Source organism: Olea europaea, chromosome 2 (genome assembly GCF_002742605.1).
Source record: "Olea europaea var. sylvestris chromosome 2, O_europaea_v1, whole genome shotgun sequence".
Taxonomy (NCBI): domain Eukaryota; kingdom Viridiplantae; phylum Streptophyta; class Magnoliopsida; order Lamiales; family Oleaceae; genus Olea; species Olea europaea.
In genome coordinates this window covers 12,243,503-12,270,488 of record NC_036238.1, presented here as the reverse complement: position 1 = coordinate 12,270,488, position 26,986 = coordinate 12,243,503, and the positions used below count along the sequence as shown (strand labels likewise).

The window sequence follows — 26,986 nt, the reverse complement described above, 5'->3', positions numbered from 1 at the left end:
CATTGTCTTGCTTCCAGCGGCAGGGTGGAGGTTCGAATCCTGGTGGGAACCTGCGGTCAGATTTATTTGGTATGGAGCAATCACTTTGGAGGAGGATCTCTTGTGCGTAAAAATGTACAGGTGGTGGAGGGAACCTGTGATCCAGTTGAGGCATAACCCGCGATTTACCACTTCCAAGGCTCTAGGGGCAAGGGTTTTGGGGGTCCAGAATTTAGTCTAGTGTTAGTTGGGATACCTAGATATTAAAAAAGAAAAAAGAACTGTTAATTTGAAATGATATATATTTTTCGTTCAAAATTGTGTTTAATTTGTCTTTTTTTTTTTTTTTTAAATTAATAGTCCGTGTTTTAGAGTTGGTAGAGAATTTTGTTTGCTTATCTTCGGCCGACGCGTCGTGGAATTTCTTAAACGACAATTTTTGCTTTCTACCAATGTATAACGTTAATTGCCAACAAAGAAAGATAAAGAAAATATTAAATTCACAATTAATTAACACTGACAAGTGCACATTCCTCATCAATTGGTGGCCCAATTCAACCAACTTATATTAAATAAATAAAACCCAAATTAAATAATTATCTCAGAACATGGGCTCACGTCCTCTAAGAATGGGATGTTTTCCCTTTGGAAATTAAATAATCTTTAACGAAGAAAAAGTTAATTCTTCCATAAACTTAAAAAAAAAAAAAAAAAAAAAGACTCTAAACATAACTCGCGGATCGACTGAAATTGTGATCGAACAAAATGTAATCTAACGACATATAAAATGAGGGTAGGTTAGGAATGGTTTCGATTTGACTTATCTCGATAATTGATAATTTTATTTTTTGTATTTAAAATTTTTTTGAACAATTATTTCGAAATGTAAACTGTTAGTGCACGTGGGCAGGCCAAAAGGTTGCAACTAACGTGATAAAGATGGAAAAAGGCAATTAAAGAAAAGTTGCCAAATTTGCATTAGAATATTTTTTTTTTCCTGATTTTTTAAGTTAAAAAATTTGGATTATATCTCTTACGAATTCGAATTACACTGAACTAAGGACTTATTATTATAAAATAAAATCTAAGTTTGAATGAAAGAAGGATTTAGAATTTTGCATATAAGAGTTAGAGGTAGATCGTCACAGATTGTTGTGAAATCCTAGTTGAAAACTTTACCCCAACTTAATTTGGAGGGTCTTCATGCAATAAAAATTTTGCATTAGATTATATATATATATATATATATATATATATATATATATATATCAGTAGGAGAAATTTTGATTTATATCTTTAATGAATTACAATTACACTAAACAAAGGATTTATTATCTAAGAAAAATAAAATTTAAGTTCTAATAAAATAAGGACTAGTTTTGCATATATAAGGTAGAGATATGTTGTTGCAAATTGTTGCGAAATCCTAGCCCAAAACTTTACCCCAACTTAATTTGGAGGTTTTCACGTAAGATTTTTGCATTTACCTTTTTTAATTTATATATATCATTTTTCTACTCTAGTCTCATCTTGTAATTCCTATAAAATATACATTTGTTTGTTACTGGGGCATTATTTGAGGGGGTTTTGATAGATGGCCCTGTTACTTCCGGGGGCGCTACACTATTGGTTGGCGTCCAAGGTTCATGTGGCTCTGGACAAATAGCAAAACTCGTATTTAAGGTGAACGTGACTTAGAAACCAAATAATGTTAAATTGTCTATCACCTACAATGTTTAAGGATTGAAATTTTGTAACTCTCTTGATAGATAAAGTAGTTTTCAATCATTTATAGTGCGACTTATATATATTTTTATTTATATGTTGTCTTCATAAATACTAAGATTTGTTTGATATGACTTTTGGAAAGTCAAAGTGAGTTTTTGAGATTCATAAGTTGTTTTTAGATTTATTTGACTAATTTTTTGAAAATGTTTTTTCTAATTAGGAGAGTTTTTAGAGAAAATTAGTTGAATTAATTTTCAAACAAAAATTAAGAGAATTTCTTAAAAAAATTCTTCTGTAAAAAGTAAGAGTAAAAGTAAAAGTCATTCTAATTCGGGTTTTGCTACACTAATATAGGGATTGACATAAAAGATAACCGAACACACACACGAGAAGATAGACATTTTTTAATTCATGCGGGATCCACACACAACATGTGACAATCGATCAGTCATTAGAGCAACCAATTCGATTACTTTAACTTAATTCTATCAATTCAACTCTAAAAGTATGAATAAATGTTACTTACATTCAAATTGAATCGAGCACTTCAATTCAATTCAATTCTAAAAAAATCATTTAAATTTAGACCTCGTTATATATAAAATATATGGGATCCAAAATAGAAAAAAATTGTCAACGACGAAATTAAAAGACTGTAATTTGGTCAAAACCTAAGAAACGTCAACCTCTCCGAGGTTGTCCCATTTCTCAGTTATTTCGTTAAATTATTAAAAACGACCTCCACAAGTCTTCTCATTGTTAAACAAATCCAATTCCCAATCAATTTCAAATATCTGGAAAACCTCAAAATCCTCACCGATCAAAAATTTTTTATCGCACAGGATCAAGAATTTTCAATTTCTGCATGTACACGCCTGAATTCTAATGCTTTTTTGCAGCTTCGGATATTAAGGTTTCAATTGGAGTTCAATTTAATGAAAAGAAAATGAAGAAATCAAAATTACTGCAGAATTCTAAGGACATGCTTTCCAGGAGCTTCAATCCTGCCAAATGGTAAAATAAATTGACTAGTACAATATATATTTGTTTTCCTCATATTGATTTTTGAGTTGTGTGATATGATGCAATCTTAATTCTTGTATCTGTATTCTTATTGCTTATTTGAGATTTTCTTTTATATATCTTTTATTTCTGTAATTTATTGAATGTGTAAATTGAAAACCGGGTGCAGCAAGACGTCGTTGAAGCTGGCAGCTTCAAGGCTGAAGCTATTGAAGAACAAGAAGGAAGTGCAAGTGAGACAGATGAAGAGGGAATTAGCGCAGTTGCTTGAGTCTGGTAACATCCAGACTGCTCGAATTCGGGTAATTATTTATCTAGTAGAAATAAGGAAAAAAAAATTGATTTTCACCGACTTGCTTGTTGAATTTTTCGCTATATTTGCTTCAGTTTATCCGGGAAAAGTTGCTTAAATGTTATTTTGTTTCTTTATCTTGATTTGCAATGCGAAATTGACACTTAATGAGAGTTAAATTTTTCATTAATGACTTTAAGATCATGGGTTGAAGAAATTTTGTATTTCTGTCATTAAGATGTATGGTATGAAGAACTGATGAGAGGATTGCAGTAATTAATGTTCTTATCAATGGATTTCGCTTATAGTGAGTGGCTCCAGTTTCTTCTGTTATGTTTAGTACATTATTTATTCCTGAAATCAAACTTGTGTGTTTCTACATTAATCTCTAAGAGATTTTGCAAACCGTGCCTTGAACTGTAATGAAATCACGTGGAGGGGTGGGATTTGTTTCCCTTTTGGGGGATTGGTAAGAGGAGGGGTTTGTGTTGAAGAGTTCTTATGTCAGTGAAAGATAATGGGTGAAAAAACACAGGCATCTGGAGCATTTTGGAAGACCTTTATTTCATTGTAGGTTTGCTTTGTGTGGAAATGCGTAGCTTTGTATCTTGAAGGGTCATTAGGTTCCACTCCTTCCTTCAACTTGTAGATCCATTTACAATCAACTAACTTTTGATTATTTGGTTTTTCAACCAATTTCCATGTCTCATTTTTGTTCAGAGACTGAGCCCTTGTTTGAGCCCCATTCTTTAAAAAAAAAAAAACATTTTCAGCAATATTTTGACATTATTTAAACCACACATTCTTTAATAAAATAATATTACACGCAAATCCAAAACTTTTCCTTATTTTTTAACTATATATTTCCCATCAATACACTACTCAAAAATTCATTCTTCTCCCCAAAAGAACAAGGGCTAAATCTCCTCTTTCATAGTCTTTTTCCAATTTTCAAAATTTTTACAGTTAACCACTTCCTGCCTTGTTACAGTAACAAGAAAATCTTTGCTTCGTGCACCTTCTGTGTGCGTGTGTGCAAGTTCATGGTTTTATGATGTTGGATCATCCTGAATGTTTATAGATTACATCATCCAAGGCAGTTGTTGCAGATTTGTAAATTCTTTGACATATCATTAAAGCTAGATTCTTTCTTCTATTTTTACATTGAATGTTTCCCTTCCAAATGTCTGAAATGAGCATGATGAGACCCAACATCTCATCTTCACACTTGCAGTTGATGTCTTGATCCTACTGATTAGTGAAGCCAATGGTTTGCTTTTGAGCTGTGGTTATCGGTTATATATTTCAAAGTTATTCTTTTTTAGTTACATATTCTCATTCTCTCTTATAAACTTTTCAGGTTGAACATGTAGTTAGGGAAGAGAAAATGATGGCAGCATATGATCTTATCGAGATTTATTGCGAACTTGTTGTTGCTCGCATGCCTATCATTGAGTCACAGAAGTAAGTAAATTTTTTACTCCAGAATGCTCATTTAGCATCCAATTTACAAATATTGCATAATTTTGTTGGTTTCTAGAATATAAAATTATTGCTGCTAGAGTTCACTCCTCTGAGAACGTGTACATAGAAGTAGAACTAAAGAAGTGCAGAGAAGGTAAAGTTAATTGAATTGTGCAAAACGTGGAAAGTTATCTAATTTTATGGCAATAATACGACCATTAGATAACACAGCTATTTATATCAGAATACTGTTTCTTTGTCCATGTATTACCGCCTCCTGGCAATTATCATGAAAATGTTGTTGGCTATAAGTTGTAGAAGGATTGGAACTTCTATTATTTGGTTTCCAAAACATACATACGTTACATACAATTAATATTAAGACATGGAGCTGGGAACATCAGTCATTAACCAAAAAGAGGAAGATAGAGGACCTTTTTTTTTCTATTAGTGTCATTTCTAAATTATAAGTCTATTGAATTAGGTCTCAGAGCTTAATTCCTCTTTTCTGTTACTAAGAGAGGAGAATGTTCGCTTAATATGAAATAACACTTGGCATAATTAACATTTTCTTAGCTGCTTATTTGGGTTGGTTTCAAAACATTTTTCCTTTAAAATATGCACTCTATGCCATCACATCGTCCATCTCTCCTGAAACCTCAAGTATTGGGTTTACTTATTGATTCTTGCTTTAGTAGCTCGTGATATCCTCCTTATATTAATCTTTTGAATGTATCCTTTAACTTGTTTATTGAGCATTTTTAAGCCATTTTTGAAGGAGTGGTCCCATTATATTTTTTGCTCTACTACAGATTTGGTTCCGTCATTCTCATTTACTATGATTTATGATTACATTAGCATATTTGTGTTATACTATTCTGGGAATGTGGCTTTCATATGACTGATATGTGATTACATTGCTAGTCATTTGATTGAAAATTGAATTTAAATTTTCTGATGAACATCTACTCCAGTCTCATAATACTTATAGAACCACAATTTTCTGCATGCCTGTGTAGATAAGCCAATTTGCTCACAACCAATAAAAACCATCGAGATTATTGATATATACTGAAGATCATGAATTTACCTTTTTTTTTAAATGCGGAGTTACTGGATTCCATCAATGATAGGTAGTCATCGATGGGTAAATTAAAATAGATTATGCTTATAATGCTAAAGTAATCTTTTCAATTCACGCGGCCTTGCTTGTATGCACAGCTAGAGGTAATTTATATGCATCGTTTTGTTCACTTTTGTGTTGTCTAAAAATGGAGTTGTTGCCTATGTGTCGCAGTCTCATTTAAGAGATTTTCTTGTCATGTTAATAAGTCCTTTTATATTTTAGAATATACAAAAACTATCCATGCATTGAAAGTTTTCGTTGATTAAATTATGGTGTTGAGACATGCCAACTGTTTTTAGGCTTCATGTTGAATTTATTGCCCAATTTTCCTGCAGGAACTGCCCCATCGACCTGAAGGAAGCAATTACTAGTTTAGTATTTGCATCACCAAGATGTGGAGATGTACCCGAACTTCTAGATGTACGGAAACATTTTACAGCGAAATATGGAAAAGAATTCACCACAGCAGCCATAGAGCTTCGTCCAGAGTGTGGTGTAAGCCGCATGGTATGCTTAGGTAGCTTAGTTCTATGGTTCTATACTGAAAATTAGCCATATTTTGGCAGTGATTAAAATTCTAAATTTTAATCTAAGTCAAAGTTGTCAATTAATTATAACCACATATTTCATGGGACCCACAACTTTTCAATCCCACATTTCATCAACTTTTATCAAAATCTACTAAAAGTCTGATTTTAATACCCCCAAATAGGGGCTTAGTGTACAAGGAAGCCAACTGTGGGCTATTTGATAATTTGAGCAATATTATATCTCTGATCATCACCTATGCTATGATATTTCAGTTGGTTGAGAAGTTATCTGCAATAGCACCTGATGGACAGACCAAAATTAAAATATTGAGTGCAATTGCAGAGGAGCACAACGTGAAATGGGATCCGAATTCATTTGGAGAGAAAGATGGGACGCCTCACAATGACTTGCTGGTATGGTTCAGTTGCTTTCAGGATTTTGTACGTTTTATCCGTGTCAATATTCACATTATACTATGACACAAAATAATTTTCTAAAGCACTTTCTATTTTACTTCTTGATTTATAAATTTATCAGAGTGGACCAAGTACAATTGAAAACAGCAGTAAAATGTATGCCGGAGCTCCTCTTTTTGAAGCTTCGCAGAGCCAATCTCCTCCTGTTAATAATAAGACGCATAGTTCCCTGTTGAACTTTTCAGAGCAGGATCCTAGATCCTCAGTGGAGACACAAAACTCCACTTCTTCCCAAAGTTTTGGTGTCAGCTCAACACTCAATTCCGAAGTGAGGCCTCCAGGTACGTTACTTTTCATTAGAGTAGGGCTATGAGTTTTTCTTCAATTATTCATTGTTCTTCAAGTGTTATGTCATCTATTAAATTTTTGTTGTCCAGCAGTACGTGATGAGAGGGTACAATCAATACACGAGGATGCAAATGCTTTCTCAAAGCAGAGATGGAATATGGGGTTCAAGGATGCAACTTCTGCTGCACAGGCTGCCGCTGAGTCTGCAGAACTTGCAAGTATGGCCGCTAGAGCTGCTGCAGAACTCTCAAGCCAAGGCAGAATTACTAGGCAGTATTCCACAGAATCACACATGTCAGACGTTCATATTTCAAGACATGGACCTGAAAAGTCCACTTCAAAATTGAGCAGTGAAAATTTTCCCGATTATTCTGCAAACATGTCTTCTGGACATAGTAGGTTAAAGAATGATGCTGTAGATCAGGTTGGACATGATGATAATTTGAAGACAGGTGCTGGAAGATTCTCTGAGGATGGTTATGGCAGTAGAAAGGGATTCAGTCAGTCTGCTTCTATAAGATCTAAAACTTCAATTAATGACTCATTGGATCATGATATCCGAGTTGTAGAGGGGTATTCTCAGAAGAACTCAGTAAAGGAGGACGATATGGACAAAATGAATATGAAGAAGAGCAATGAAGGTGAAGCAAGCATGAAGAAACAGTCTGTCTATGATTCTGAGAGTGCAAATGGGTGGCACGAGAAATATGAGAATTTCCCAGAGGAAAGGCTTAGGAAACAACCCAGTCATATTTCTTCCACTTCTCACTCCAGAAATTTCAGCGATGAAAACATTTTTGCAAATTCTGAACGGGAGCATTCTATCTACAATGCTGACAGTACAAATGAGTGGCAGGAGAAATCTGACAATTTCCATGAAGAAAGGATTAGGAAACAGCCCGGTCATATCTCTACCGATTCCCATTCTAGCATTTTCAGGGACGAGATCATTTATGCAAGTTATGAACATCAAAAATTTGGATATGACGCTGGTGAGGATCCTTTGGTGGGTATTGGCAAGGGAAGATTTGATCAAGGTGCATCACAGACAAGTCCTCATGATCTTACTTCTGCAGTATTTGACAAATCTGATTCAGATAGTGATGATTATGGGTTTAATATGGGCAGCAACTATGATGAGCAGGAGACGGAAGTTCATTTTTCATCATCAGGCAAGAAATCACCTAAGTACTCTCCTATAAAACAAGATGCTTGGAACCCTAGAACTAGCTCAATCAAATTCGTTGAGAATTCCACTTCATCACTATTTTTCACAGATGATCATACATCCCCTGAGTTCCCTGATAATTTTGTGCCTGTGACCTTTGATGATTCCGATGGCCCATATTCTGACAGTGATGAACATATGGATAAGTTTGGTCATATTGGGACTAAAGATTCTACATATCTTCCAAGTATACAAAATAACATTCCAAAATCAGTTAGACCATCATTAAAAGAGATAAGATCTGAAGGAAAACAACGGTCACTTTTCTCTGATGACAAAGTCAAGTCTGAGGAACATATGGATGGGTTTGATCCTGATGAAACAAAAGATTCTCTAAATCTTCCAAGTAGACAAAATAAAAGTTCTCAATCAGTTAGATCATCATTTAAGGAGAAAGGATATTCAGGAAATAACAGACAACAACGAGCGTTTCTCTCTGATGATGAAGTCAACTTCGAGGAAGTCCATGGGGAAAACAACCAAGGTGTTAAATTTGATGCTGTTTCTCCAAAAATATTTAGTTCCAAGGAGTCTTTCGCTAATCAGCCTTCTCCAGGACCTGAAAAATTTAAGTTGGGCTCAGAAGATACTGGCAGCAAATTGAATTTAGAGAGCGGGAATGGGCTGAATTTTGGAAAGCTCACTGGTGGATTTCGTCACAAGGGTAATATCCCTCCCCCTTACTTGAAGAGTCGATTGGATAATCCATTATCGTTGAAGAAAAAAGCTGAGGAGACGGTTCCTGTAGATGCTGCTTCCCCTACTGTCGAGAGTTCCAGGTTAAGCACAAAGTTAGATGATAAGAAAAGCATGAGAGGACGAGATCCCCAGCCTGATATGGATATCGACAGTTCTGAAGAAGAAACGTCTCAAAAGGAGACATCAGGTCACAGACAAGAATCATATATTCATAGTGCAGGCAACGCAGTTAAGAAAAAGTCAATTTTTGGACCTCCAGTTTCGGTTTTTGGTTCTTATAATAGTGATTCGGATGAAGATATTCCAAAAAATTCCCTCAATAGGAAAAGCCATCTGCAAAGTGGAATTTCTCGTAGGACAAAAGCTTCTTATCCTAAGACGCAGCCTGATTCTGATTCTGGAAAGGGAAGGAAAGTATTGACCTCTTCTAGTACTGAAACTCCTCAAGAATCTCCGTCACAAACACGAAACTCTGATAATAGGGAAAATCTCAAGCAGCCCACCGCAGCAAAAGTGACTTCTAAGCCCACTTCTTATCCTACGACTCATCTTGATTCTGGTTCTGGAATCGAAAGAAAACCCTCAAGCTCCTACAATATTGAAACTACACAAGAATCTCGGTCCCAAACAAAGAACTCCAATACAAGGGAAATTCTGGAGCACCCCACCTCAGCAGAAGTGGCTTCTAAGCCCATGAACTTGAATTTTTCCAGAGCTTATGATCGTCCTACTCAAGCAAAACCAGCTTCTACCACAATGCAGGAGTCGAAGATCTCTCATAAGTCATCTGATATAGATCAACCATCTAGTTCTCAGCCAAGGAAAGAGGCAACGGATAGTAGTGAAAACCAAAAACCAACATTGAGTAAGACTTATTCAAATATTGTAGACAATGCGAAGCAAGCTAGTCATGTTCATCCAAAGCTCCCCGACTATGATACTATAGCTGCTAAATTACTATCTCTTCGGCAGAATCGGCAATGATATATATATTTTTTTAATCTCAAGTCTTTTGTTACATGTCATTCTTTTCTATGCACTGCATTGGCTTTATTACAGGTATAAAGTTGATGTTTATATATACTTTTGAAAACAGAACCAGTCTCTGTCTGTTGTCACATGAAAGATACGCATTTTCTTTATTCTTTAGGTTGTCTAAATCGCATTGCTCATACATTGTGCTATTGTAATACTAAGCTTTCATTCGAGAGATTTGAGTTGGCTGGTGCATAAAGAGCTAGATTGTTTGAACTTCAGTTTGAAACACAGTTTTGTTAAATATGAATCAAAATATTATTGTGTAATACTGTACGACTCCATTGTATCTTCATTAACACTTATCTGAACATGGCTTTGAAGTCGAGTGAGTTTTATTCAACTTATAATTTGTTTTTATTGCTCCATTATGTTTTCCAATTTCAGTTGATTCGAAATAATATATATGTTTGAAAATAGAAGTATAAAAATATAAGTTCCCTATATTCAAAATAATATCTATATTCGAAAATAGTAGACGTATCGAATGCATTCCAGCAAAGGGATTAATGAATAGTCGAGGAAACGACCTTTTTTTATCCTAAATAGAGCTTTTTAAGCAATCAGGAATCACCTACTTTGTGTGGTATGATCCAGTAGCTCGAAATTGGGCCAATAACGAAAGTACCCTTTGCCTTATTGAGTTCGAAGAACAGAATACGAAAGCCAGCACGCTTAGGGAAATAGAAAGAGGTTCTTGGGAAGGCCAATGTTGGGCAATAGTCTCGGGAGTCTGACTCTACGCTCAATCGATAGGAGGATTCCCCATTGAGGGTTTTTAGTAAGAAACAGGGGATGGAATGAAGAATAGAGACTGACCAAAGAAACAAAGACAGACAAATTAGGCCTGTAAGATAAAGCACCTAAGACTTGAGGCCTCCTTCCTCGATCTTGTTCAATAGCCCAAATCTAGCCCTACTCCCAAGCCTAATTAAGCTACTCCCTCAACCAAGACCGGCCTTGGCCCAAGGCAGACAAGGCCACCGCCTTGGGCCTCACTATTTCAAAGGGCCTCAAAAAAATGGCCCAAAACCCACCCCATTCAAACCTGTCATTTAAAACAACTCAAAATCCCACTAATGCCTATTATCTGGTGTATAAATAGGTAACGTGAAGGTTCTTGTTCAAATGTCTTTTGGAATTAATGTCTAAAAAGAGGTGGGCATGAAGTTGGTTGTTAGTTTAGAGGATGAGAATGTCAATGACGCAATCCAAGAAATAGTTGCAAGAGGGTAGTTTCGTTGTCCCCATTTCTCAAATTCTTTATCTAAGATAAAACTGATTCTTAATTTTGTCTAATGTTAAATGAGAATAGGGGTTGTAATTGATAAATATTTCTACTTCGGTAAATATACTCTTAACTGCCTTCGCAGTGGATTTGTCCCGCTTTATAATTCAACTTATTCTTACATTTCTTTATTTATTAATTTCTCATACACAATTATTGCATTTGGATTGGCTCCGTTATTTAATAATTATGTTTGAGAGTCTCGAAATAATTAGTCGTCCAGAGCCTCAAAATTCTTGGGCCCAACCTTGCCCTAAACTATAGCTTTAGCGTGAAGAAGGGTGGAAGGTGAAGTCAAGCAATATACGGTCTCGACACCTTTATTAGTGGGAGATGACTTGCCGACCCTAGTCTAGCTTTTTATTTTGACATTCATTCATTCAATTCATAAGTGGAAAGTGATGTACCACTCCTAAAAAAATTACACTGCACGTTTAGTTGAATGAATTTCTTTTTTATGGTGTATGTTTGCTTCAAATTATATTGAACTGGACAACCACGAATATGTTTAGCTTATTTGATACAACGTGTTTGGCTAAGATTAAATTATGACTATAAGGCTTTATTTTGATCTATTTGACATATCATGTTTGGCTTAGTTTAAAGTGTGGTTATAGGGATCACGTGAGATAATATTCAGCAGTTATCTTTTCTATTTTGTTGCAAATGAATTAGGATGTTAAATCAAAAAGTTACATATTATGTAATAACCTAATCTCATTTTCATTTTTATTTGTCAATATTATTTAAAAATTTGTTTGACTTCAATTAAGCCTGTCTTGCTCGTATAATTAAATATAAAATGTGATGAAATTTTGTGATATTTTAGTGAACCCTAAGTAATTTTATATTAAAAAAAAAAATTAATTTCAAGAGACTTTAGCGTGTCCCTTGTGAAATATCGTAGTTCGACCCAATCAACACCTAGAGAGCGGGTGAATAGGTGTTTATGCAGAAATTTCTTTTTCAATCAATTAATAATTGCAACACGTCACAAATATTAATTTGTCCAGATAGTTCACATGCTTTACTATCCTATATTTGAATACCGATCTTAAATTAATTGCAGAAAGATAAATAACACAATTGTTTGATGACGGAGAAACCCTAATGTGGGTAAAACTCCGGGCTTAAGCCAATCGGAATCCACTATAAACGAAAATGAAACTTACAATCAGCCAGACTCAATCTACACTGGTTTTTCTGACATCCTGACCATAGTTTCCTCAAAACCTTCCTGGAATGCGTGATCCTACACCAACTCCCGGCACCTAGCCCTCCTGGATTGCGTGCTACACCAATTTCCGGTTCTTGATTTTGTCTATTTCCTATGGATTCAAGAGAACCGTCTGTTCTCTAATGATCGGGACTCCGATCTCCTTCCTCGATCTCCAAGAATCAACAAAGGCTCTCGAATGTTGTGTTGTGGTGTTTGGTGAATGTTGATTTGATATTTTTATATAATTGCTCAAATCAAATATGGGGTTGAATAAGAGAATCAAAGTGTGGAGAGTTTTCTTCAATTTCAATCCCTTGAGAGCACAATTGAAAATTGGCGCAATTCTACTGATATGCAGTGTATTTGGATCTTTTAGTCGGGTTAAAATGTCGAAAAAAGGAAAATTGAATTTTATGGGTAACATTGTCGCTCGAGCGAAAAGCAAGCGACGCTGTTTCACTTGAGCGAAGTGGGGGCGAGAAACGAGCGACGACCTTTCTATTTTTGTTGCTCGAGCGACCACTTGGCGAGCAGCTAGCGAAACTTCAACGACACATCTTGCCATACTTCATAGCTCGAACCCTAGCACACTTTGTTAAAATTACAATTGAGTCCCTCATCTTTTTCATATGTACACAATGACCCCTAACCTTTAACTATTGACAAATTGACCCCAAACTTTTGAACATTTACAATTTTACTCTTTTGTTCACAGAATAGCCAACAAGAAATCTAACAAACTCCCCATTTGACATTCTGTTACATAACCAAATTACAGTAGCATGAACTACAATGGCAGTCGAATATACTGATTCAATTTACTGTTGCCTTGTCATCTTTCAACCTGTTTCCTGAAATCACAACTCACATACCTAGTGTAAAAGCACGAGAAACAATAATATAAGTAAACATAAAAGATAAAGAGTCATGAATAGCCATAATATTGTACCAATATGCTAGATTAAGAGATAATATCAATGTAAGTCAAACCACCAAAAACATATATCAATAGTGCAAAACATCAACACATAATCTAGCCAAAAATATCAATAGTACATTATCAAAGTACTTTATCATTACAAATCCCAAAAATTAGCACCCACTCCCCCTTTTTGTCACAAATGGTAAGGGGAACCCCAAGCTACTAAGTAGGACCATCATCTCCGCCATCCACGTCCTCAGAATCCTCAGCCTCAGACTCATAATCCCAGTGCTCGTGCATCCACCGAATACTGTGCTGAACAAGAGCAATAGCCCCCCGCAATGTAGCAAACTCTGTATGATGCTCGGAAGAAGCTTGTAACTGAGTAATGTCGGCCATCATGTGGGCCTGCTGCTCAGTGAGAATCGACATCTGAGCTATATGTGCGACAGTGGGGTTAACAAGAATAGTAGTCGGAGTAGGCGGGGCGGGTGGTGGAATAGAAGTGGAAGAAGAGGGAATATCTGAAGTGGACGGAGGAACATCGGAAGGAGGCGGTCAGCAAGTAAAACACTCAAAGGATCAGCGGGCACTGTCGGGTCGACAGGCTCTGTTGGCTCAATAGGAGCAGATGCAGAAGCAGAAGCAGAAGAAGTGACATGTGACCTACTTTGAGAGATGGTAGTGTGCCCTATGGGACGAAGCACTTGTCGTAAGACTCCATTGGGAAATGAAGCCCCAAGTGATGTCACCAAGCAGTGGATCAAGCAAGCATAAGGAAGACCAATTCGATGATCGGAAGTGCGAAAGGTACGCAGAATGTGCTTGCAAACGAAGGTAGGTAGGTCAATCGAATCCCTATGCAGCAAAGCAAAAAGAAACCTCGCCTTTTCTATAGATAGGGAAGAAGTGTGAGAGACGAGCTACAGATTCGTACACATAATGCGCAACAAAATCTGCCGATCAGTAGGGAAAGAACCAGTGCGGATCGCCTCAGGTCCACCTCCCCAAGGGCTATTAAACAGAGTAGACTGAACCAGAGAGTCGGCCGGAATAGAATCAACCAAGAGATATGGGTAAACGGGGTGAATGACTCGGGAAACATGTATGGAACTGGAAATAACATCTGGTGAAGTCCTTAGGGTTTGACCCTGAAGGAACACCTGGAAGGACGAACCACTAATGTCATGGATGTTCACATAGAACTCTTGAACAAGAAGACTAGGCAGGGGATTTAACCCAATCAGCAAGGACTCTTAACCTCGAGAAGTAAAGATAGCTGCTACATCAGGGGATAGGTCGGATAGAATGACCTCACACTCTACTAGGACAGGATGACGGGAAAACTAGCTCCTAAATACCTCTTGAGCAGTAGAGGAAATGAACCTAGAACGACTAAACGAAGCCGATCCACTACCAAGCTCAGCTGTAGTCCTAGCCCTCTTAGGTGCCATCTGCAATGCGAGATGTAGAAGATAAATCAATCCTCAAGGAAAACTAATTTATGGAGACACATGACTACACAAGTCCTAAAGTTCAATCACACACAGGCATGCAAATCAATGCAAGAGTGGTGCACAAGTGGTAAGCATGCAAGCCCGAGGTAACACATGTTACTACAGCCGGAGGACAATGACTAAGACGTAAGTGACGTGAACTAGACGTAAACAAGAACGGCTACAGGATGGAAGGCACCCACTGCAAGGATGAGTGTCAACACCAAAACCAATAGGTGTCGACCTAAAGTAGGGACCGAAACGACACAGCAAGGGTCCTAACACTAACACACACGAAGAATGGCATACAATGGGCAAGGGAAGTAGGGTTGTGGGGATGAGACATTTCATCGAACACCTTGCAGGCATTTGAAACACAAGGAAGACAACCTACAAATGCAATAACGCAATAGACACCCAACATACCTTAATAACACCATCGACCTTCGCATTCAAGAAACACTCAATCTCAAAATTTTCAAATGGCGAAGAAAAAAAACAAACAAACGAACGGGTTAAGCGATGCACGTACCAATTGGGAACAACGAAACACCAATGAATGCAAACAAAGGATGAGGAATTGAAGCCCCACACGCAAGAAATGAAGTGCAAATCAACCAAAGAGTGTTGTCGTGAGAGAAAATGCGAGAGAGGGATGTGAAAAAAATAAAAAAAGAATGGCCCGGAACACTTCGCGAGAAAATTAAAAGTCTTGCCGTCCAATCAAAGATAATAGATCACAAATACGGCATGCACAATGATTAGAAAAAGTGTCCCCACACACTGGGACCAAGTACAAATAGAGTAAATGGTATATGTGACCCCTCGTGAAACGTGCCACTCATTCCAAGCAAGTAAGACTCAAAACCTTAACTTTGTGAGAAGAGACAGCCAAATCATCGACATAGGAGTCAACACTCAGATGTTTGAAGGTCAAATACAATGCCACTAGGACTTATACTTTGTTAAAATATGGTGTAAAACTGTTCTTTCTCTCCCTGTCATTAAGGACCTCCATTTTTTTTATCTTACGTGCAATCCCACCTCCATTAAGCTACTAAGAAGACCCCTATAACGAGCGTTGGGTAGGTGACTCCCAAATCAGTTGGCTTTAGGGCACCAGGTTATGAGAAATCCCTCAAACTTAATTGCTCAAGTCATCTAAGCTCCGAAGATAGGTATAAGATGTGATATAATAAATACGCTGTGGAAACACTTGTGGGTGCACCAGAAGTTAGGTCATCTAGTCCAAGATCAATTCAAATCCAAGGTCTACTCAACGACAGATGATAGCCATCTCAAGTCTCACGCATGCGGTCAAGACTCACTCACACGGTCCTAGTTTATGTTGTGCAAATATAATATGAAGTGACCTATACTAAGTACTCCATACAGACTCAAGATAAGTGATGGGAATTAGAAACTAATCATGTGTAGAATGAACATTTGATTTCAAATTGCAACTCTGAGTGAACAACTACAATGCAAAAATGACACGTGATGATCAATCCCCATTATATATATTTTTTTATTATTTTTTATTATTATTAATTATTTAAAAAAAATAAAGTGAAAGACAGATGTCAATGAACACAAATAGACAATGTAATAAATGCATAAAAGAATGCATGCATCTATGAAGACAATCAGGGAGGAACACGGATGCCAACAACCTTCCTAAGTGACTCGAATCTAAACCCATTTAGAGGTTTAGTGAACAGATCGGCATGTTGATTTTCAGTAGAGATGTGTTCAAGTGATATCACATTGGACTCAACTAGCTCTCGAATAAAGTGATGACAAATGTCAATGTGTTTGGTCCTAGAATGCTGAGCAAGATTTTTTGATATGTTGGTAGCATTAGTATTGTCACAGAAAACAATCATAGTACCCTGATTTATCCCATAGTCACTTAGCATTTGTTTCATCCAAAGCAGTTGAGTGCAGCAGCTACCAGCTGCAATGTATTCTGCCTCAGCTGTGGACAAGGAGACTGAGTTTTTTTTTCTTACTCATCCATGAGACAAGATTAGAATCAACATAGAAACATCCACCCGAGGTACTTTTTCTATCGTCGGCGTTTTCAGCCCAATCGACATCAGAATAGCCGGCTAGTTCTAGATTGGACTCTCTGGAATACAAGATCTCATGATCTACTGTCCCATTGACATATTTAATAATGCGCCTCACTGCACCTAGATGGGACTCCTTAGGATTAGCTTGAAATCTAGCACATACTCCAACACTGTCAGGTCTACTGGCTGTAAAATATAGTAGACTGCTTATCATGCTCCTATACACAGTCTGATCAACACTCTTACCTGTAGGATCATATCCTAACTTAACATTTGTGCTTATGGGCGTCCTTGTGTGTTTCTTACTGTCCAACCCAAATCTCTTCAAAAGGTCTTTGGTATATTTTGATTGAGAGATAAACAGCTCACAATCAGTTTGCTTTACTTGAAGACCAAGGAAGTAACTTAGCTCTCCAACCATGCTCATTTCAAATTCTTGTTTCATGCATTCAGCAAATTCAAGAGCAAGGGAGTTAATGGGAGAGCCAAAGATGATGTCATCGACGTAGATCTGAGCTACAGTGGTAGTTTTTTCAATATGTCTAATGAATAAGGTCCTGTCAGCACCACCTCGTGAGAACCCATGCTCAATGAGGTAAGTGGTGAGTCTGTCATACCAAGCTCTAGGAACTTGTTTCAGACCATACAATGCTTTATCGAGTTTGTAGACATAATGAGGAAACTTAAGGTCAATGAATCTATTCGACTGTTCAACATACGCCTCTTCTTGAAGTATTCCATTTAAGAATGTACTCTTGACATCCATTTAACATAGCTTAAACCCTAAGGTACATGAGAAGAATATGAACGGACTCAAGACGAGTAATTGGGGCAAAAGTCTCATCAAAATTACCCCTTCCACCTGAGTGTACCCCTGGGCAACTAGTCTAGCCTTATTTCTAGTTATGGTACTTTGGTCATCAGTTTTGTTCTTGAAGATCCACTTAGTACCTATCACATTACAGTCATCAGGCCTAGGAACTAGATACCAAATATTATTTCGAACAAATTGATTAAGCTCCTCATGCATGGCATTAACCCAACATTCATCTCTAAGGGCTTCCTCTACTTTCTTAGGTTCAATCTGGGATACATAGCTAGTATATGTTAGGTTATTTAGAACTCTCTTTCGTAACCTCATACCTTCATCTAAGTCCCCAATGATGTTAACCTTAGGATGATTAGATTTGACCCTGGAAGATGGTTCTCTAGGAAGCTTAGACTGATCCCAATTTGGCAGACCCTGTTCAGAGATGTTTTCTAAGGAGTGTGGAGATTTTGGAATTGATTTCTCCTTATTTCTAGCAGTGGCTCCTTGATCATCACTTATAACCCCATTTCCAGCACTTTCCCCCTCAGTAAAGGCATCATCAATAACAACATTTACAGATTTCAAGGCACTCTGAGTACGCAAGTTGTAAACTCGGTAGGCTCTACTGTTCTTAGAATATCCTAGAAAAATCCCATCATCATGTTTGGAATCAAACCTGCCTAGATTTTCTATATCCCTCAGAATGTAACACTTGCTGCCAAACACCCGAAAGTATTTAACAATAGGCTTCTTCCCTTTCCAGATCTCATAGGGAGTCTTGTCTGATTTCGGTATCAAGTATACCCTATTTACTATGTGGTACGCAGTGTTAATAGCTTCACCCCAAAAATGCATTGCCAGAGCCTTGCCGTGAAGCATAGCGCTAGCCATTTCTTGAATCACTCTATTCTTCCTCTCAACAACTCCATTTTACTGTGAAGTGATTGGTGAAGAGAACTCATGCTTAATCCCCTCCTCCAAACAAAAGTTTTCTAGATTGAAGTTTTCAAATTCTTTCCCATGATCACTTCGAACCCTAGAAATAGAAAGATTTTGTTTAACATTGAGTCTTTTACATAAGGACTTAACCAGATCACCCATCTCAGATTTTTCTCTTAACAATTCAATCCAGGTGTATCTGGAAAAGTCATCTACCACAACTAGAACATACAATTTGCGTCCTAGGCTTTCTACCCTAGATGGTCCCATTAAATTCATATGGAAAAGCTCTAAGTGTCTATTCGTTAAGATTTTCGAAGTTCGCTTATGGTTCATCCTGAGTTGCTTTCCTTGTTGACACGGCTTGTATATAACATTCTCACTTTGATCAATCTTAGGTAAACCATCGACAATCTTCTTTTTGATCAATTTAGACATACTTCTGTAGTTAACATGACCGAGCCTTTGATGCCAAAGTTCAGACATATCAATTTTAGCACTATTGCATACATAGTTCGAGTTTGGAAGAACTCCATAACAGTTATCAGATATTTTAACACCTTCAAAAACAACACCACCAGAAGCGTCATAAACAGTGCATCTCATTTGGACAAAACTCACTTTATAATCAGCATCACAGATTTGACTAATGCTCAATAAGTTGGACTTAAGACCCTCTACATAAAGTACATTGGATATTGTAGGAAGTCCAGCAATGGTGATGGAGCCTTTACCTCGGATGGGTGCCGTAGCTCCGTCCCCAAAGGTAACTACACCACCGTTTCAGTTATCAAAGGTAGAGAATAAGGCCTTGTTACCACACATGTGTCTAGAACAAGCCCTATCAAGATACCACATGCATGTATTTTGAGCCTTATATGCAACAAGAGCAATAAAACATTTTAGATTCTCAGTATACTCACCCACATCAGATTTCTTTACCCAAGCTTTTCTCGAGGTCGAGATGATCCTAGTCAACCTTGTTACTATCTCAGTTAATTGTCTAACCTGATTTGAAAGGAAGTTCACTTGACTAGTGATATCCTGACTTCGATTCCTATTTGCTAGCTTTTGACACCTAGGTCTCGTGTGGCCTAAGGCACCACAGTGATGACAAGTGTGTATGAACCTAGGTTCAGATGCACGTGAGTATTGACCATGAAAATTAGGTGTAGAAATCTTAAGAGCTCTAATGGCCTTAAGTCCAGTGAAATTTTTGTCTTTGGATTCTGAATTTGTTGAAACATTAGATCTGTTGGAAGCGGGGACAAATGTGGTCTTGGATAAACTAGACACATTGCTATCACTCTTCACAAATCCTAAACCTTGCATATTTCCAGCTGGTTTGTTCATTCCTAACAGATCATCTAGTTTCTTAGTTCCACTCACAAATAACTGTAGATGAGTGCTGGATTTCTCTAATTCACAAGTCAATGTCTTGACCCTGTCATCTAATTTCTCATTGACACATTTCAACTCACTGAGATTCTTAGATGAGATTTGAAGATCATAGGTGGTTTTCTCCTACTCTCTCTCAAGCTCGTCTACCTTCTTAAATAGGGCTTTATTTACCTTTTTTATCTTGAGACTTTCCTTAACCAGAAGTTGATAAGCCTCATGTATATTCGTCTCATCCTCCGAATCATCACCGGACTTGTTACTCTCCACTTTCTCCTCAACTTTCTCACTCTCCTTGTCTGATTTGCTCTTGACAGTAGATACAAAATCCATATAGCCCTTTTCCTCCTCACTGCTTGAGGAATCACTTTGTTCACTTGAATTAGAATCATCATCAGTCAAGGACACAGCTAACGCCTTGCTACTCCCCATCTTTAGATTTTACTTAAAGTTAGGACATTCATTTCTATAGTGCCCAAATCTCTGACACTCATAACACCTAACCACTTGAGATTTTTTACCAGGGTTCCTAGCAGTTGATTTATCATCCTTCTAGGCTCCTCTCCCTTTCTCTTGAAGCCATTTTTTGCCCTTTAAGACTTTCTGAAATTTTTTCACAAAGTAGGCAATCTCCTCATCTCTAAGAGTTTCCACGTCAGATGACTCAGACTCCCCTTTCCTAACAGTATTCAGGGCTATGGACTTGTTTTTCCTCGGTTGTGAAATGGTGAGTTCATAGGTTTGAAGGGATCCTATGAGTTCTTCTATCTTAATTGTATCCAGATCCTTGTTTTCTTCAATAGCTGTAACTTTAGGTCTAAATCTCTCGGGTAAGGATCTAAGAACCTTCCTCACAATTTTGTGTTCGGGAATCCTCTCACCTAGATTGAAACTAGAGTTAACAATGTCATTCAATTTGGCATAGAACTCATCAAAAGATTCATCATCCTTCATTCTGATTTTTTCAAACCTTGAGGCCAGCATTTGCAACTTAGAATTTTTCACAGTTTTAGTTCCTTCATGCGTTGTCTCAAGAATGTCCCATACCTCTTTAACAGTCTCGCACATTGACACTCTTCTAAATTCTTCAGGAGATACAGATATAAATAATGCATGGAGACTTTTACTATTCCATTTGCATTTAGCCAATTCATCCTTAGTCCAAAGGGAAATGTCAGTTGGGGTTACAACACCCGACACAGTTGTGGAAGGAGGTTTCCAACCATTTTTGTACACTCACTAGACATGCTCATCTAGGGACTTAAGAAACGTACGCATTCTAACCTTCCAATAGGCATAGTTGCTTCCGTCAAAATACGGAGGCACAGAGGAATCCACTATAAACGAAAATGAAACTTACAATCAGACAGACTTAACCTACACTGGTTTTTCTGACATCCTGACCATAGTTTCCTCAAAGCCTTCTTGGAATGCGTGATCCTGCACCAACTCTCGGCACCTAGCCCTCCTGAATTGCGTGCTACACCAATTCCCGGCTCTTGATTTTGTCTATCTCCTATGGATTCAAGAGAATCGCCTGTTCTCTAATGATTGGGACTCCGATCTCCTTCCTCGATCTCCAAGAATCAATGAAGGCTCTAGAAGGTTGTGTTGTAGTGTTTGGTGAATGTTGATTTGATATTTTAATGTAATTGCTCAAATCAAATATGAGGTTGAATAAGAGGATCAAAGTGTGGAGATTTTTCTTCAATTTCAATCCCTTGAGAGCACAACTAAAAATCGGCGCAATTTGACTTATATGTAGTGTATTTGGATCTTTTGGTAGGGTTAAAATGTCGAAAAAAGAAAAATAGAGTTTTATGGGTAACATTGTCGCTCGAGCGAAAAGCGAGCGACGCTGTTTCGTTCGAGCGAAGTGGGGGTGAGAAGCGAGCGACGACCTTTCTGTTTTTGTTGCTCGAGCGACCGCTTGATGAGTAGCTAGAGAAACTTCAACGACACATCTTGCCCTACTTCATAGCTGCAACTGAGTCCCTCATCTTTTACACATGTATACGATGACCCCTAACCTTTAACTATTGACAAATTGACCCCAAACTTTGAACTTTTACAATTTTACTCTTTTGTTCACAAAATAGCCAATACGAAATCTAACACCTTGGTGCTGTGAATTCAATTAGCAGTAAATAGGATCTCAACATTTTAAATGATCGTATTTTTAAATTTGTTCACTTTTAAACTGTATGTCACCAATTTTCCCCTTCAAATATTTAAAAAAATTCTTTACACCAACCCAACTACAGTGCTGTGCTTAATTATCCTTTTTCTTTTACCAACATGCGTTATCTCAAGTCCACTCTAGTATGTACAGGCCATTGCCCATAATAGCTTCTCAGTGTTTTAAAATGCACACATGCTTCGCACGTATTCATATATGTTCGATGTTTTTTTCGAAACGTCTCGCATATGGGGTATGCGTGTAATAATACTACAATCCATTAAAAAAATTAAATTAAGTCCAAAAGACATCAAACTAATCCAATCCAAATCACCAAAGCCCGTTAATTATATAAAGCATTTTGTAGGGTTTGATGTTAAAAAAATAAAAACAAAAACAAAAATCATAACAAATTTTTTGTAGAGTTGCAAACTATCTAAGTCCAATCCGAGTCTTCTTCTTCGATCTTTCTCTAGTTTTACTAGCAAGTGATGCTAGTAATGAGGAGGCTAATAATGATATCCTATCATCTACAAAAGGTGATAGAAATTCTCGAGTTGAAATAAGGAAGTTCGATGAAGATAATTTTACATCGGATGATACGAAACATGACTTAGATGAGAGGAGTTTGAATTGAAATCCGATAAATAGTTGGAAAATGTTTAGAATTTTTTAAGTCGATATTTGTGTTTAATCTAATTGTGTGATTTGATTACAAGTAATTGTTGTATTTATGATATTGAACATTATGTCTTTGTTAAAAAATTGAAGAATATGTATAAAGTTCAAATAATTATAGTATTTATGATTTTAAGCAATTTTTATTTTTATTTTTTAAATTAAAGAATTTATATATAGTCCAAAAAATGCATCATTTTATTTATTTATTAATTTAGAATATTTAAAATAATATAAAAAATTGAAAAATGTATAATTACGTATATGTTTCGCACTTGTAATATTTGATGCTCGTTCGGAGCGCATTATTAGAACGCTGCTAAATGTACAAACTGTGTAATTTACCACAGTAGGGAATACCTCAACATGAGACATAATTGAAGCGGTCTACAACATTCGATTCTCCCATCTCCATGGAAGACCTTCCTCCACCGCTGCTCCTCGAGATCCTGAGTCGTCTCGGAGATTCGGAGGACTTGGCTCGGTGCCGAGTCGCTTCGAAGACCCTGAACTCAATTGCTCGTGATATCCGATCCATTAATCTCCAGTGTTCCTATGATAGATATACCAAATCGCGTTCTCCTCATACCCGCTCCTCGATCACGCCTTTCAAGGAGATTTTCATTAAACTAATCTCCAATTTGGAAATCGTCGAAAGCGTTTCCATGGGCGTTGAGAAGCCGCTCCGGTATGGGGCGTACGATGATACGGAGGATGAGGAGTCTGATTTGTACTTGAGTGATGAGACTTTTTCTATGGAGTGGTTGCCAAAGGTGTGTAGAGAACTGAAATCGATTTCGATATCGGATTTTTGGGTTCAGTCTTGCTGGCGCCGATCCGATGTGCTATCCGTTATTTCTTCCCATTGTGAGCCTTCATTTTCCCCTCTAAATTCTAATTTCTGCGTGTCTGTGGGAATAATTCTTTCTTGTGCAATAAGTTAGATTAATATTTTTTTGTGTATAATTTGCAATTTTGCATGGTTAGTGCGGTTTTTGAGTTAATTGAATTGGAATATTGATGTATGCAGCTGATTTTGTGTTTTATGTTAATATCCCCAGCAGTATGTGCATTTTGGTAGTTCTTCGGTAATTCCAGTTTAGTTTAGAAGTGGGATAATTATTAATTAGATTCATTGAGAAGTCTCAAGAGTTATATGGATGATTGAGTACCATATAACTTGGTAGGATGATCTGATGTTTCATATTAAGCACATTATTGCATTTCAATTAAAATCTTGTATTCATACATATGCAGGTCTTAATCTTTCAGATTTAGATGTCAAGAATGCATGGCTATCGGTTGATGGCCTAAATCCAATGCCAAACCTCACAAGTTTGACACTTGAATTCATTAGATTGGATGACGAGGACTTGAACAAGATCAACGAATCTTTCCCTTCATTGCAAGATCTTAATTTGATTGGGGTGGGAGGACTTAGAGAACCCAGGATTCATCTCATGCACCTCAAAACATGTCAATGTATAGTGTCTAATGCTCCAAATTCATTAGCCATCATTGCACCCAATCTTGTTAAGCTCAAACTTGTATGTGTGAAGCCAAAGCTGCTTTTGATTGAGACTCCATTGTTATCTGATCTACATCTCTCTATTGAGACTGCTGGCAACTTCAAGGTGAAAAACTTACATGACTTGAGAAAGCTTCATCTTGAATCTGCTGGCCTCCGCAACCTACTTGGTACATTTCCTTTTGGTAAAACAGTTAGGAATCTAACTGTCGTCTCAACAAGGTGGGAAGTGCCAGTTGGTATATCTAAGTCCACCTTTGAGTTGTTGCTTAATGTTTTCCCGAATGTAAGCTCTCTCACTTTGACCCCTGGGGCTTGGTCAGAATTTGAAACATATCCTGGCCTGGGTGGTTTAGAATCCAGGCATCAGATGAAGGAGTTGAAAATAATAACTGCTTATTTAACAGTGAACGATATTGAGATGACAATATCAACCGTTTTCTCTATATTGGAGAATTGTCCTAAACTGTCTGACATGGCATTGCTGATACACCGTGATGTAGTTTCTAATGTCACCAACAACCTTATTTCAAGATGCATGGCGCATTGCTCTAGAATAAGATGGAAATGGGGTCTGTGGAAAGAAGAAACAAAAGATGCTTGGATAACTGATGGTATTTAGCGACTTTGAGTTTGCAGTGTGTGGCATATCTGTCAAACCTCCTTTTCAGGCTGATTTGAGACGTAAAGATGTGCTATTTTTCTTTGTTGTCAACTTTCTCGTATGTTCCTAAAGAATAAACGAAATATTCATCGAATCAATGCTGTTGAATTCAGGAGAACCATTTGATTCCAGGAAACGTGAAAGGCTCAGTCATGCATTTCTGAAGAGGTACACAACTTGGTTAAAAGTAGTGGATCATTGTGTTAACGTTAGCTTTAGCCAGCGTTTGGATGCTGAAGATTGGAATTAGGTCTGTTCTCTATGCTTTTATGCCATGTATATATATTTTCTGTTTACTGCCAATTATGTAAGCTGTGATTCATGTATATAGCGTTTTCCTTTGTTTTAAATGGAAATGTAAATCTATTTCAATAATATATATAAATATTTCACTTGGAAATGTGAATGGAAGTTCGATAAGATGTATATCATTGTACAGAGTTCTGTTGGCGAATGAAAATGGCGGGCACTCGACAGATTGTATAATATATCGAGACACGAGTTGCTTTAATTGATTGCTTGTGACAACTTATTTCAGCTGGGCTAATGACAAATAAAAAACGAAGAGCAAGAAACAAAATTTTCTGATGCTCAATAAATACATGGGGCGTTCCGAGAATCGAACTCGGGACCTCTCGCACCCAAAGCGAGAATCATACCACTAGACCAAACGCCCAGCTTGGAACCACAAATATCTTTAAAATATTTGTGCTGCTTTTTCCCAAATGACTACTAAACCAGTTCTTTGATGTTCTGCAAGCTAGCTATAGCCCGGATGGTTTGTGTTCTTTTTTGTTATATAAAACATAGATATTCTTAAGAGCTCTTTGACGCGAAAACAAAAATAGTACCCTGTACCCACGTCTAAATGAATAAGAGAAGATGAGAAATCCATTGTGTCTAATTACCTCTAATCTAGTCCCCATTTGACCCTTTTTTTTTTTAAATGAAAATGCGTGAAAGTTTTTTTTTGAAAAATAACTAGATGAAAAAGAATGAAAAATTTTCGATTTACGTGTAATATTATTTTATGAAAAATTGTGTGATTAAAAATAGGAGACAGAAAAATGAAAATTAATTTAATGAGTACCAAACAGGGGGCTAATCTTTCGGAAAAAAGAACAGAAAAATTTGCATAGAAAAAGAAAAACTCGTTGATACCAAAGTATTTGGAAATGCTAGACATTTTTTTTATAAAAAAATTGCCACCCCTGTTCTGGGTTAAATTTGGAACCAAACATAAACGAGGCTGATTTCTTACTTCAGTATCCATTCATTCTAAACGCCAATACCAGTGGCAAATTTGTCTTCATATTTTTTTCATAGTTGAATTCCTATAACAACTGTACAAATCACTTGAGCATGCTATTCTTTCTACCCAGGAAAAAAATAAGTTTATAGTTATACACAACTCTACTTCCTTATGTTATACATTGTCATAATTGCCCCCAGGGCACATCTCCAAGTGGTAAAAGGGGAGAGTGGAGAAATCCAGTTTTGCTTGAGGCTACTGCGTCAAGGATTCGAATCCTGAAATATGGATTTGGCTCTTGGGTAAGTGCAAGTGTACAAGCAGTCTTCCACCCTGTACTCTTGAAGGCATAACCTGCGATTTACCTCCCTCACGCTACTCCAGGGCAGGAGTGGTGGGAGACCCTTAAGGTTAGGGTTTAACCTTTTTTTTTTTACATTGCCATAATTGTTACACATTGTTCTGATTACAATCCAACTCTTCAAAGATTAAAAAACTGAAACATCCTTTACCATGAAAGTCGGTCAATGTTGGCTTCCTCGATTACACAGTTGATAATCCTAAGTACTTCTTTGAGTAAGCTCATAATCTATAGATAGGAAAGTAGGCTAGCTGAGCGTAATCACATGCACATGTCAATGACTAGATTTGCAGTATAAAAAGGAAGT

General features: G+C 37.1%; 2 protein-coding genes, 1 long non-coding RNA gene and 1 other non-coding gene across 5 annotated transcripts; 2 read left to right on the top strand and 2 right to left on the bottom strand.

Moving 5' to 3' along the window:
• Nucleotides 1–2,439: 2,439 nt before the first annotated feature.
• Nucleotides 2,440–10,192, top strand: LOC111411168 (dentin sialophosphoprotein-like). Of its 2 annotated transcripts, none has more exons than XM_023041727.1 (7): nucleotides 2,440–2,721; nucleotides 2,900–3,032; nucleotides 4,383–4,486; nucleotides 5,948–6,119; nucleotides 6,416–6,556; nucleotides 6,681–6,900; nucleotides 6,997–10,192. In XM_023041727.1, the coding sequence occupies exons 1-7, from the start codon at nucleotides 2,654–2,656 to the stop codon at nucleotides 9,816–9,818; spliced, it is 3,660 nt and encodes a 1,219-aa protein (XP_022897495.1). In that variant the 5' UTR covers nucleotides 2,440–2,653; the 3' UTR covers nucleotides 9,819–10,192. The 2 variants fall into 2 exon arrangements, with proteins under 2 accessions (XP_022897495.1, XP_022897499.1); XM_023041731.1 differs by having other exon boundaries at nucleotides 2,534–2,721; nucleotides 7,000–10,192.
• Nucleotides 10,193–23,211: 13,019 nt separating this feature from the next.
• Nucleotides 23,212–25,468, top strand: LOC111411162 (F-box/LRR-repeat protein At4g29420). Its single transcript, XM_023041723.1, has 2 exons — nucleotides 23,212–23,741; nucleotides 24,132–25,468. The coding sequence occupies exons 1-2, from the start codon at nucleotides 23,288–23,290 to the stop codon at nucleotides 25,022–25,024; spliced, it is 1,347 nt and encodes a 448-aa protein (XP_022897491.1). The 5' UTR covers nucleotides 23,212–23,287; the 3' UTR covers nucleotides 25,025–25,468.
• Nucleotides 25,469–25,670: 202 nt separating this feature from the next.
• On the bottom strand, nucleotides 25,671–25,742 carry TRNAP-UGG. The gene has a single exon. It is a non-coding gene; the product is annotated as a tRNA-Pro (tRNA).
• Nucleotides 25,743–26,359: 617 nt separating this feature from the next.
• On the bottom strand, nucleotides 26,360–26,980 carry LOC111375826. Its single transcript, XR_002699369.1, has 2 exons — nucleotides 26,831–26,980; nucleotides 26,360–26,693 (listed from the first exon to the last, which is right to left on the bottom strand). It is a non-coding gene; the product is annotated as an uncharacterized LOC111375826 (long non-coding RNA).
• Between the last annotated feature and the right edge of the window lie 6 nt (nucleotides 26,981–26,986).

Coding starts and splice junctions, on each gene's coding strand:
- LOC111411168 (XM_023041727.1), top strand. CDS start 2,654: ATGAAGAAATCAAAATTACTGCAGAATTCTAAGGACATGCTTTCCAGG. Junction 6,120..6,415: donor AGTGTGGTGTAAGCCGCATG/GTATGCTTAGGT, acceptor ATGATATTTCAG/TTGGTTGAGAAGTTATCTGC. Junction 6,901..6,996: donor TTCCGAAGTGAGGCCTCCAG/GTACGTTACTTT, acceptor TTTGTTGTCCAG/CAGTACGTGATGAGAGGGTA.
- LOC111411162 (XM_023041723.1), top strand. CDS start 23,288: ATGGAAGACCTTCCTCCACCGCTGCTCCTCGAGATCCTGAGTCGTCTC. Junction 23,742..24,131: donor ATCCGTTATTTCTTCCCATT/GTGAGCCTTCAT, acceptor ATACATATGCAG/GTCTTAATCTTTCAGATTTA.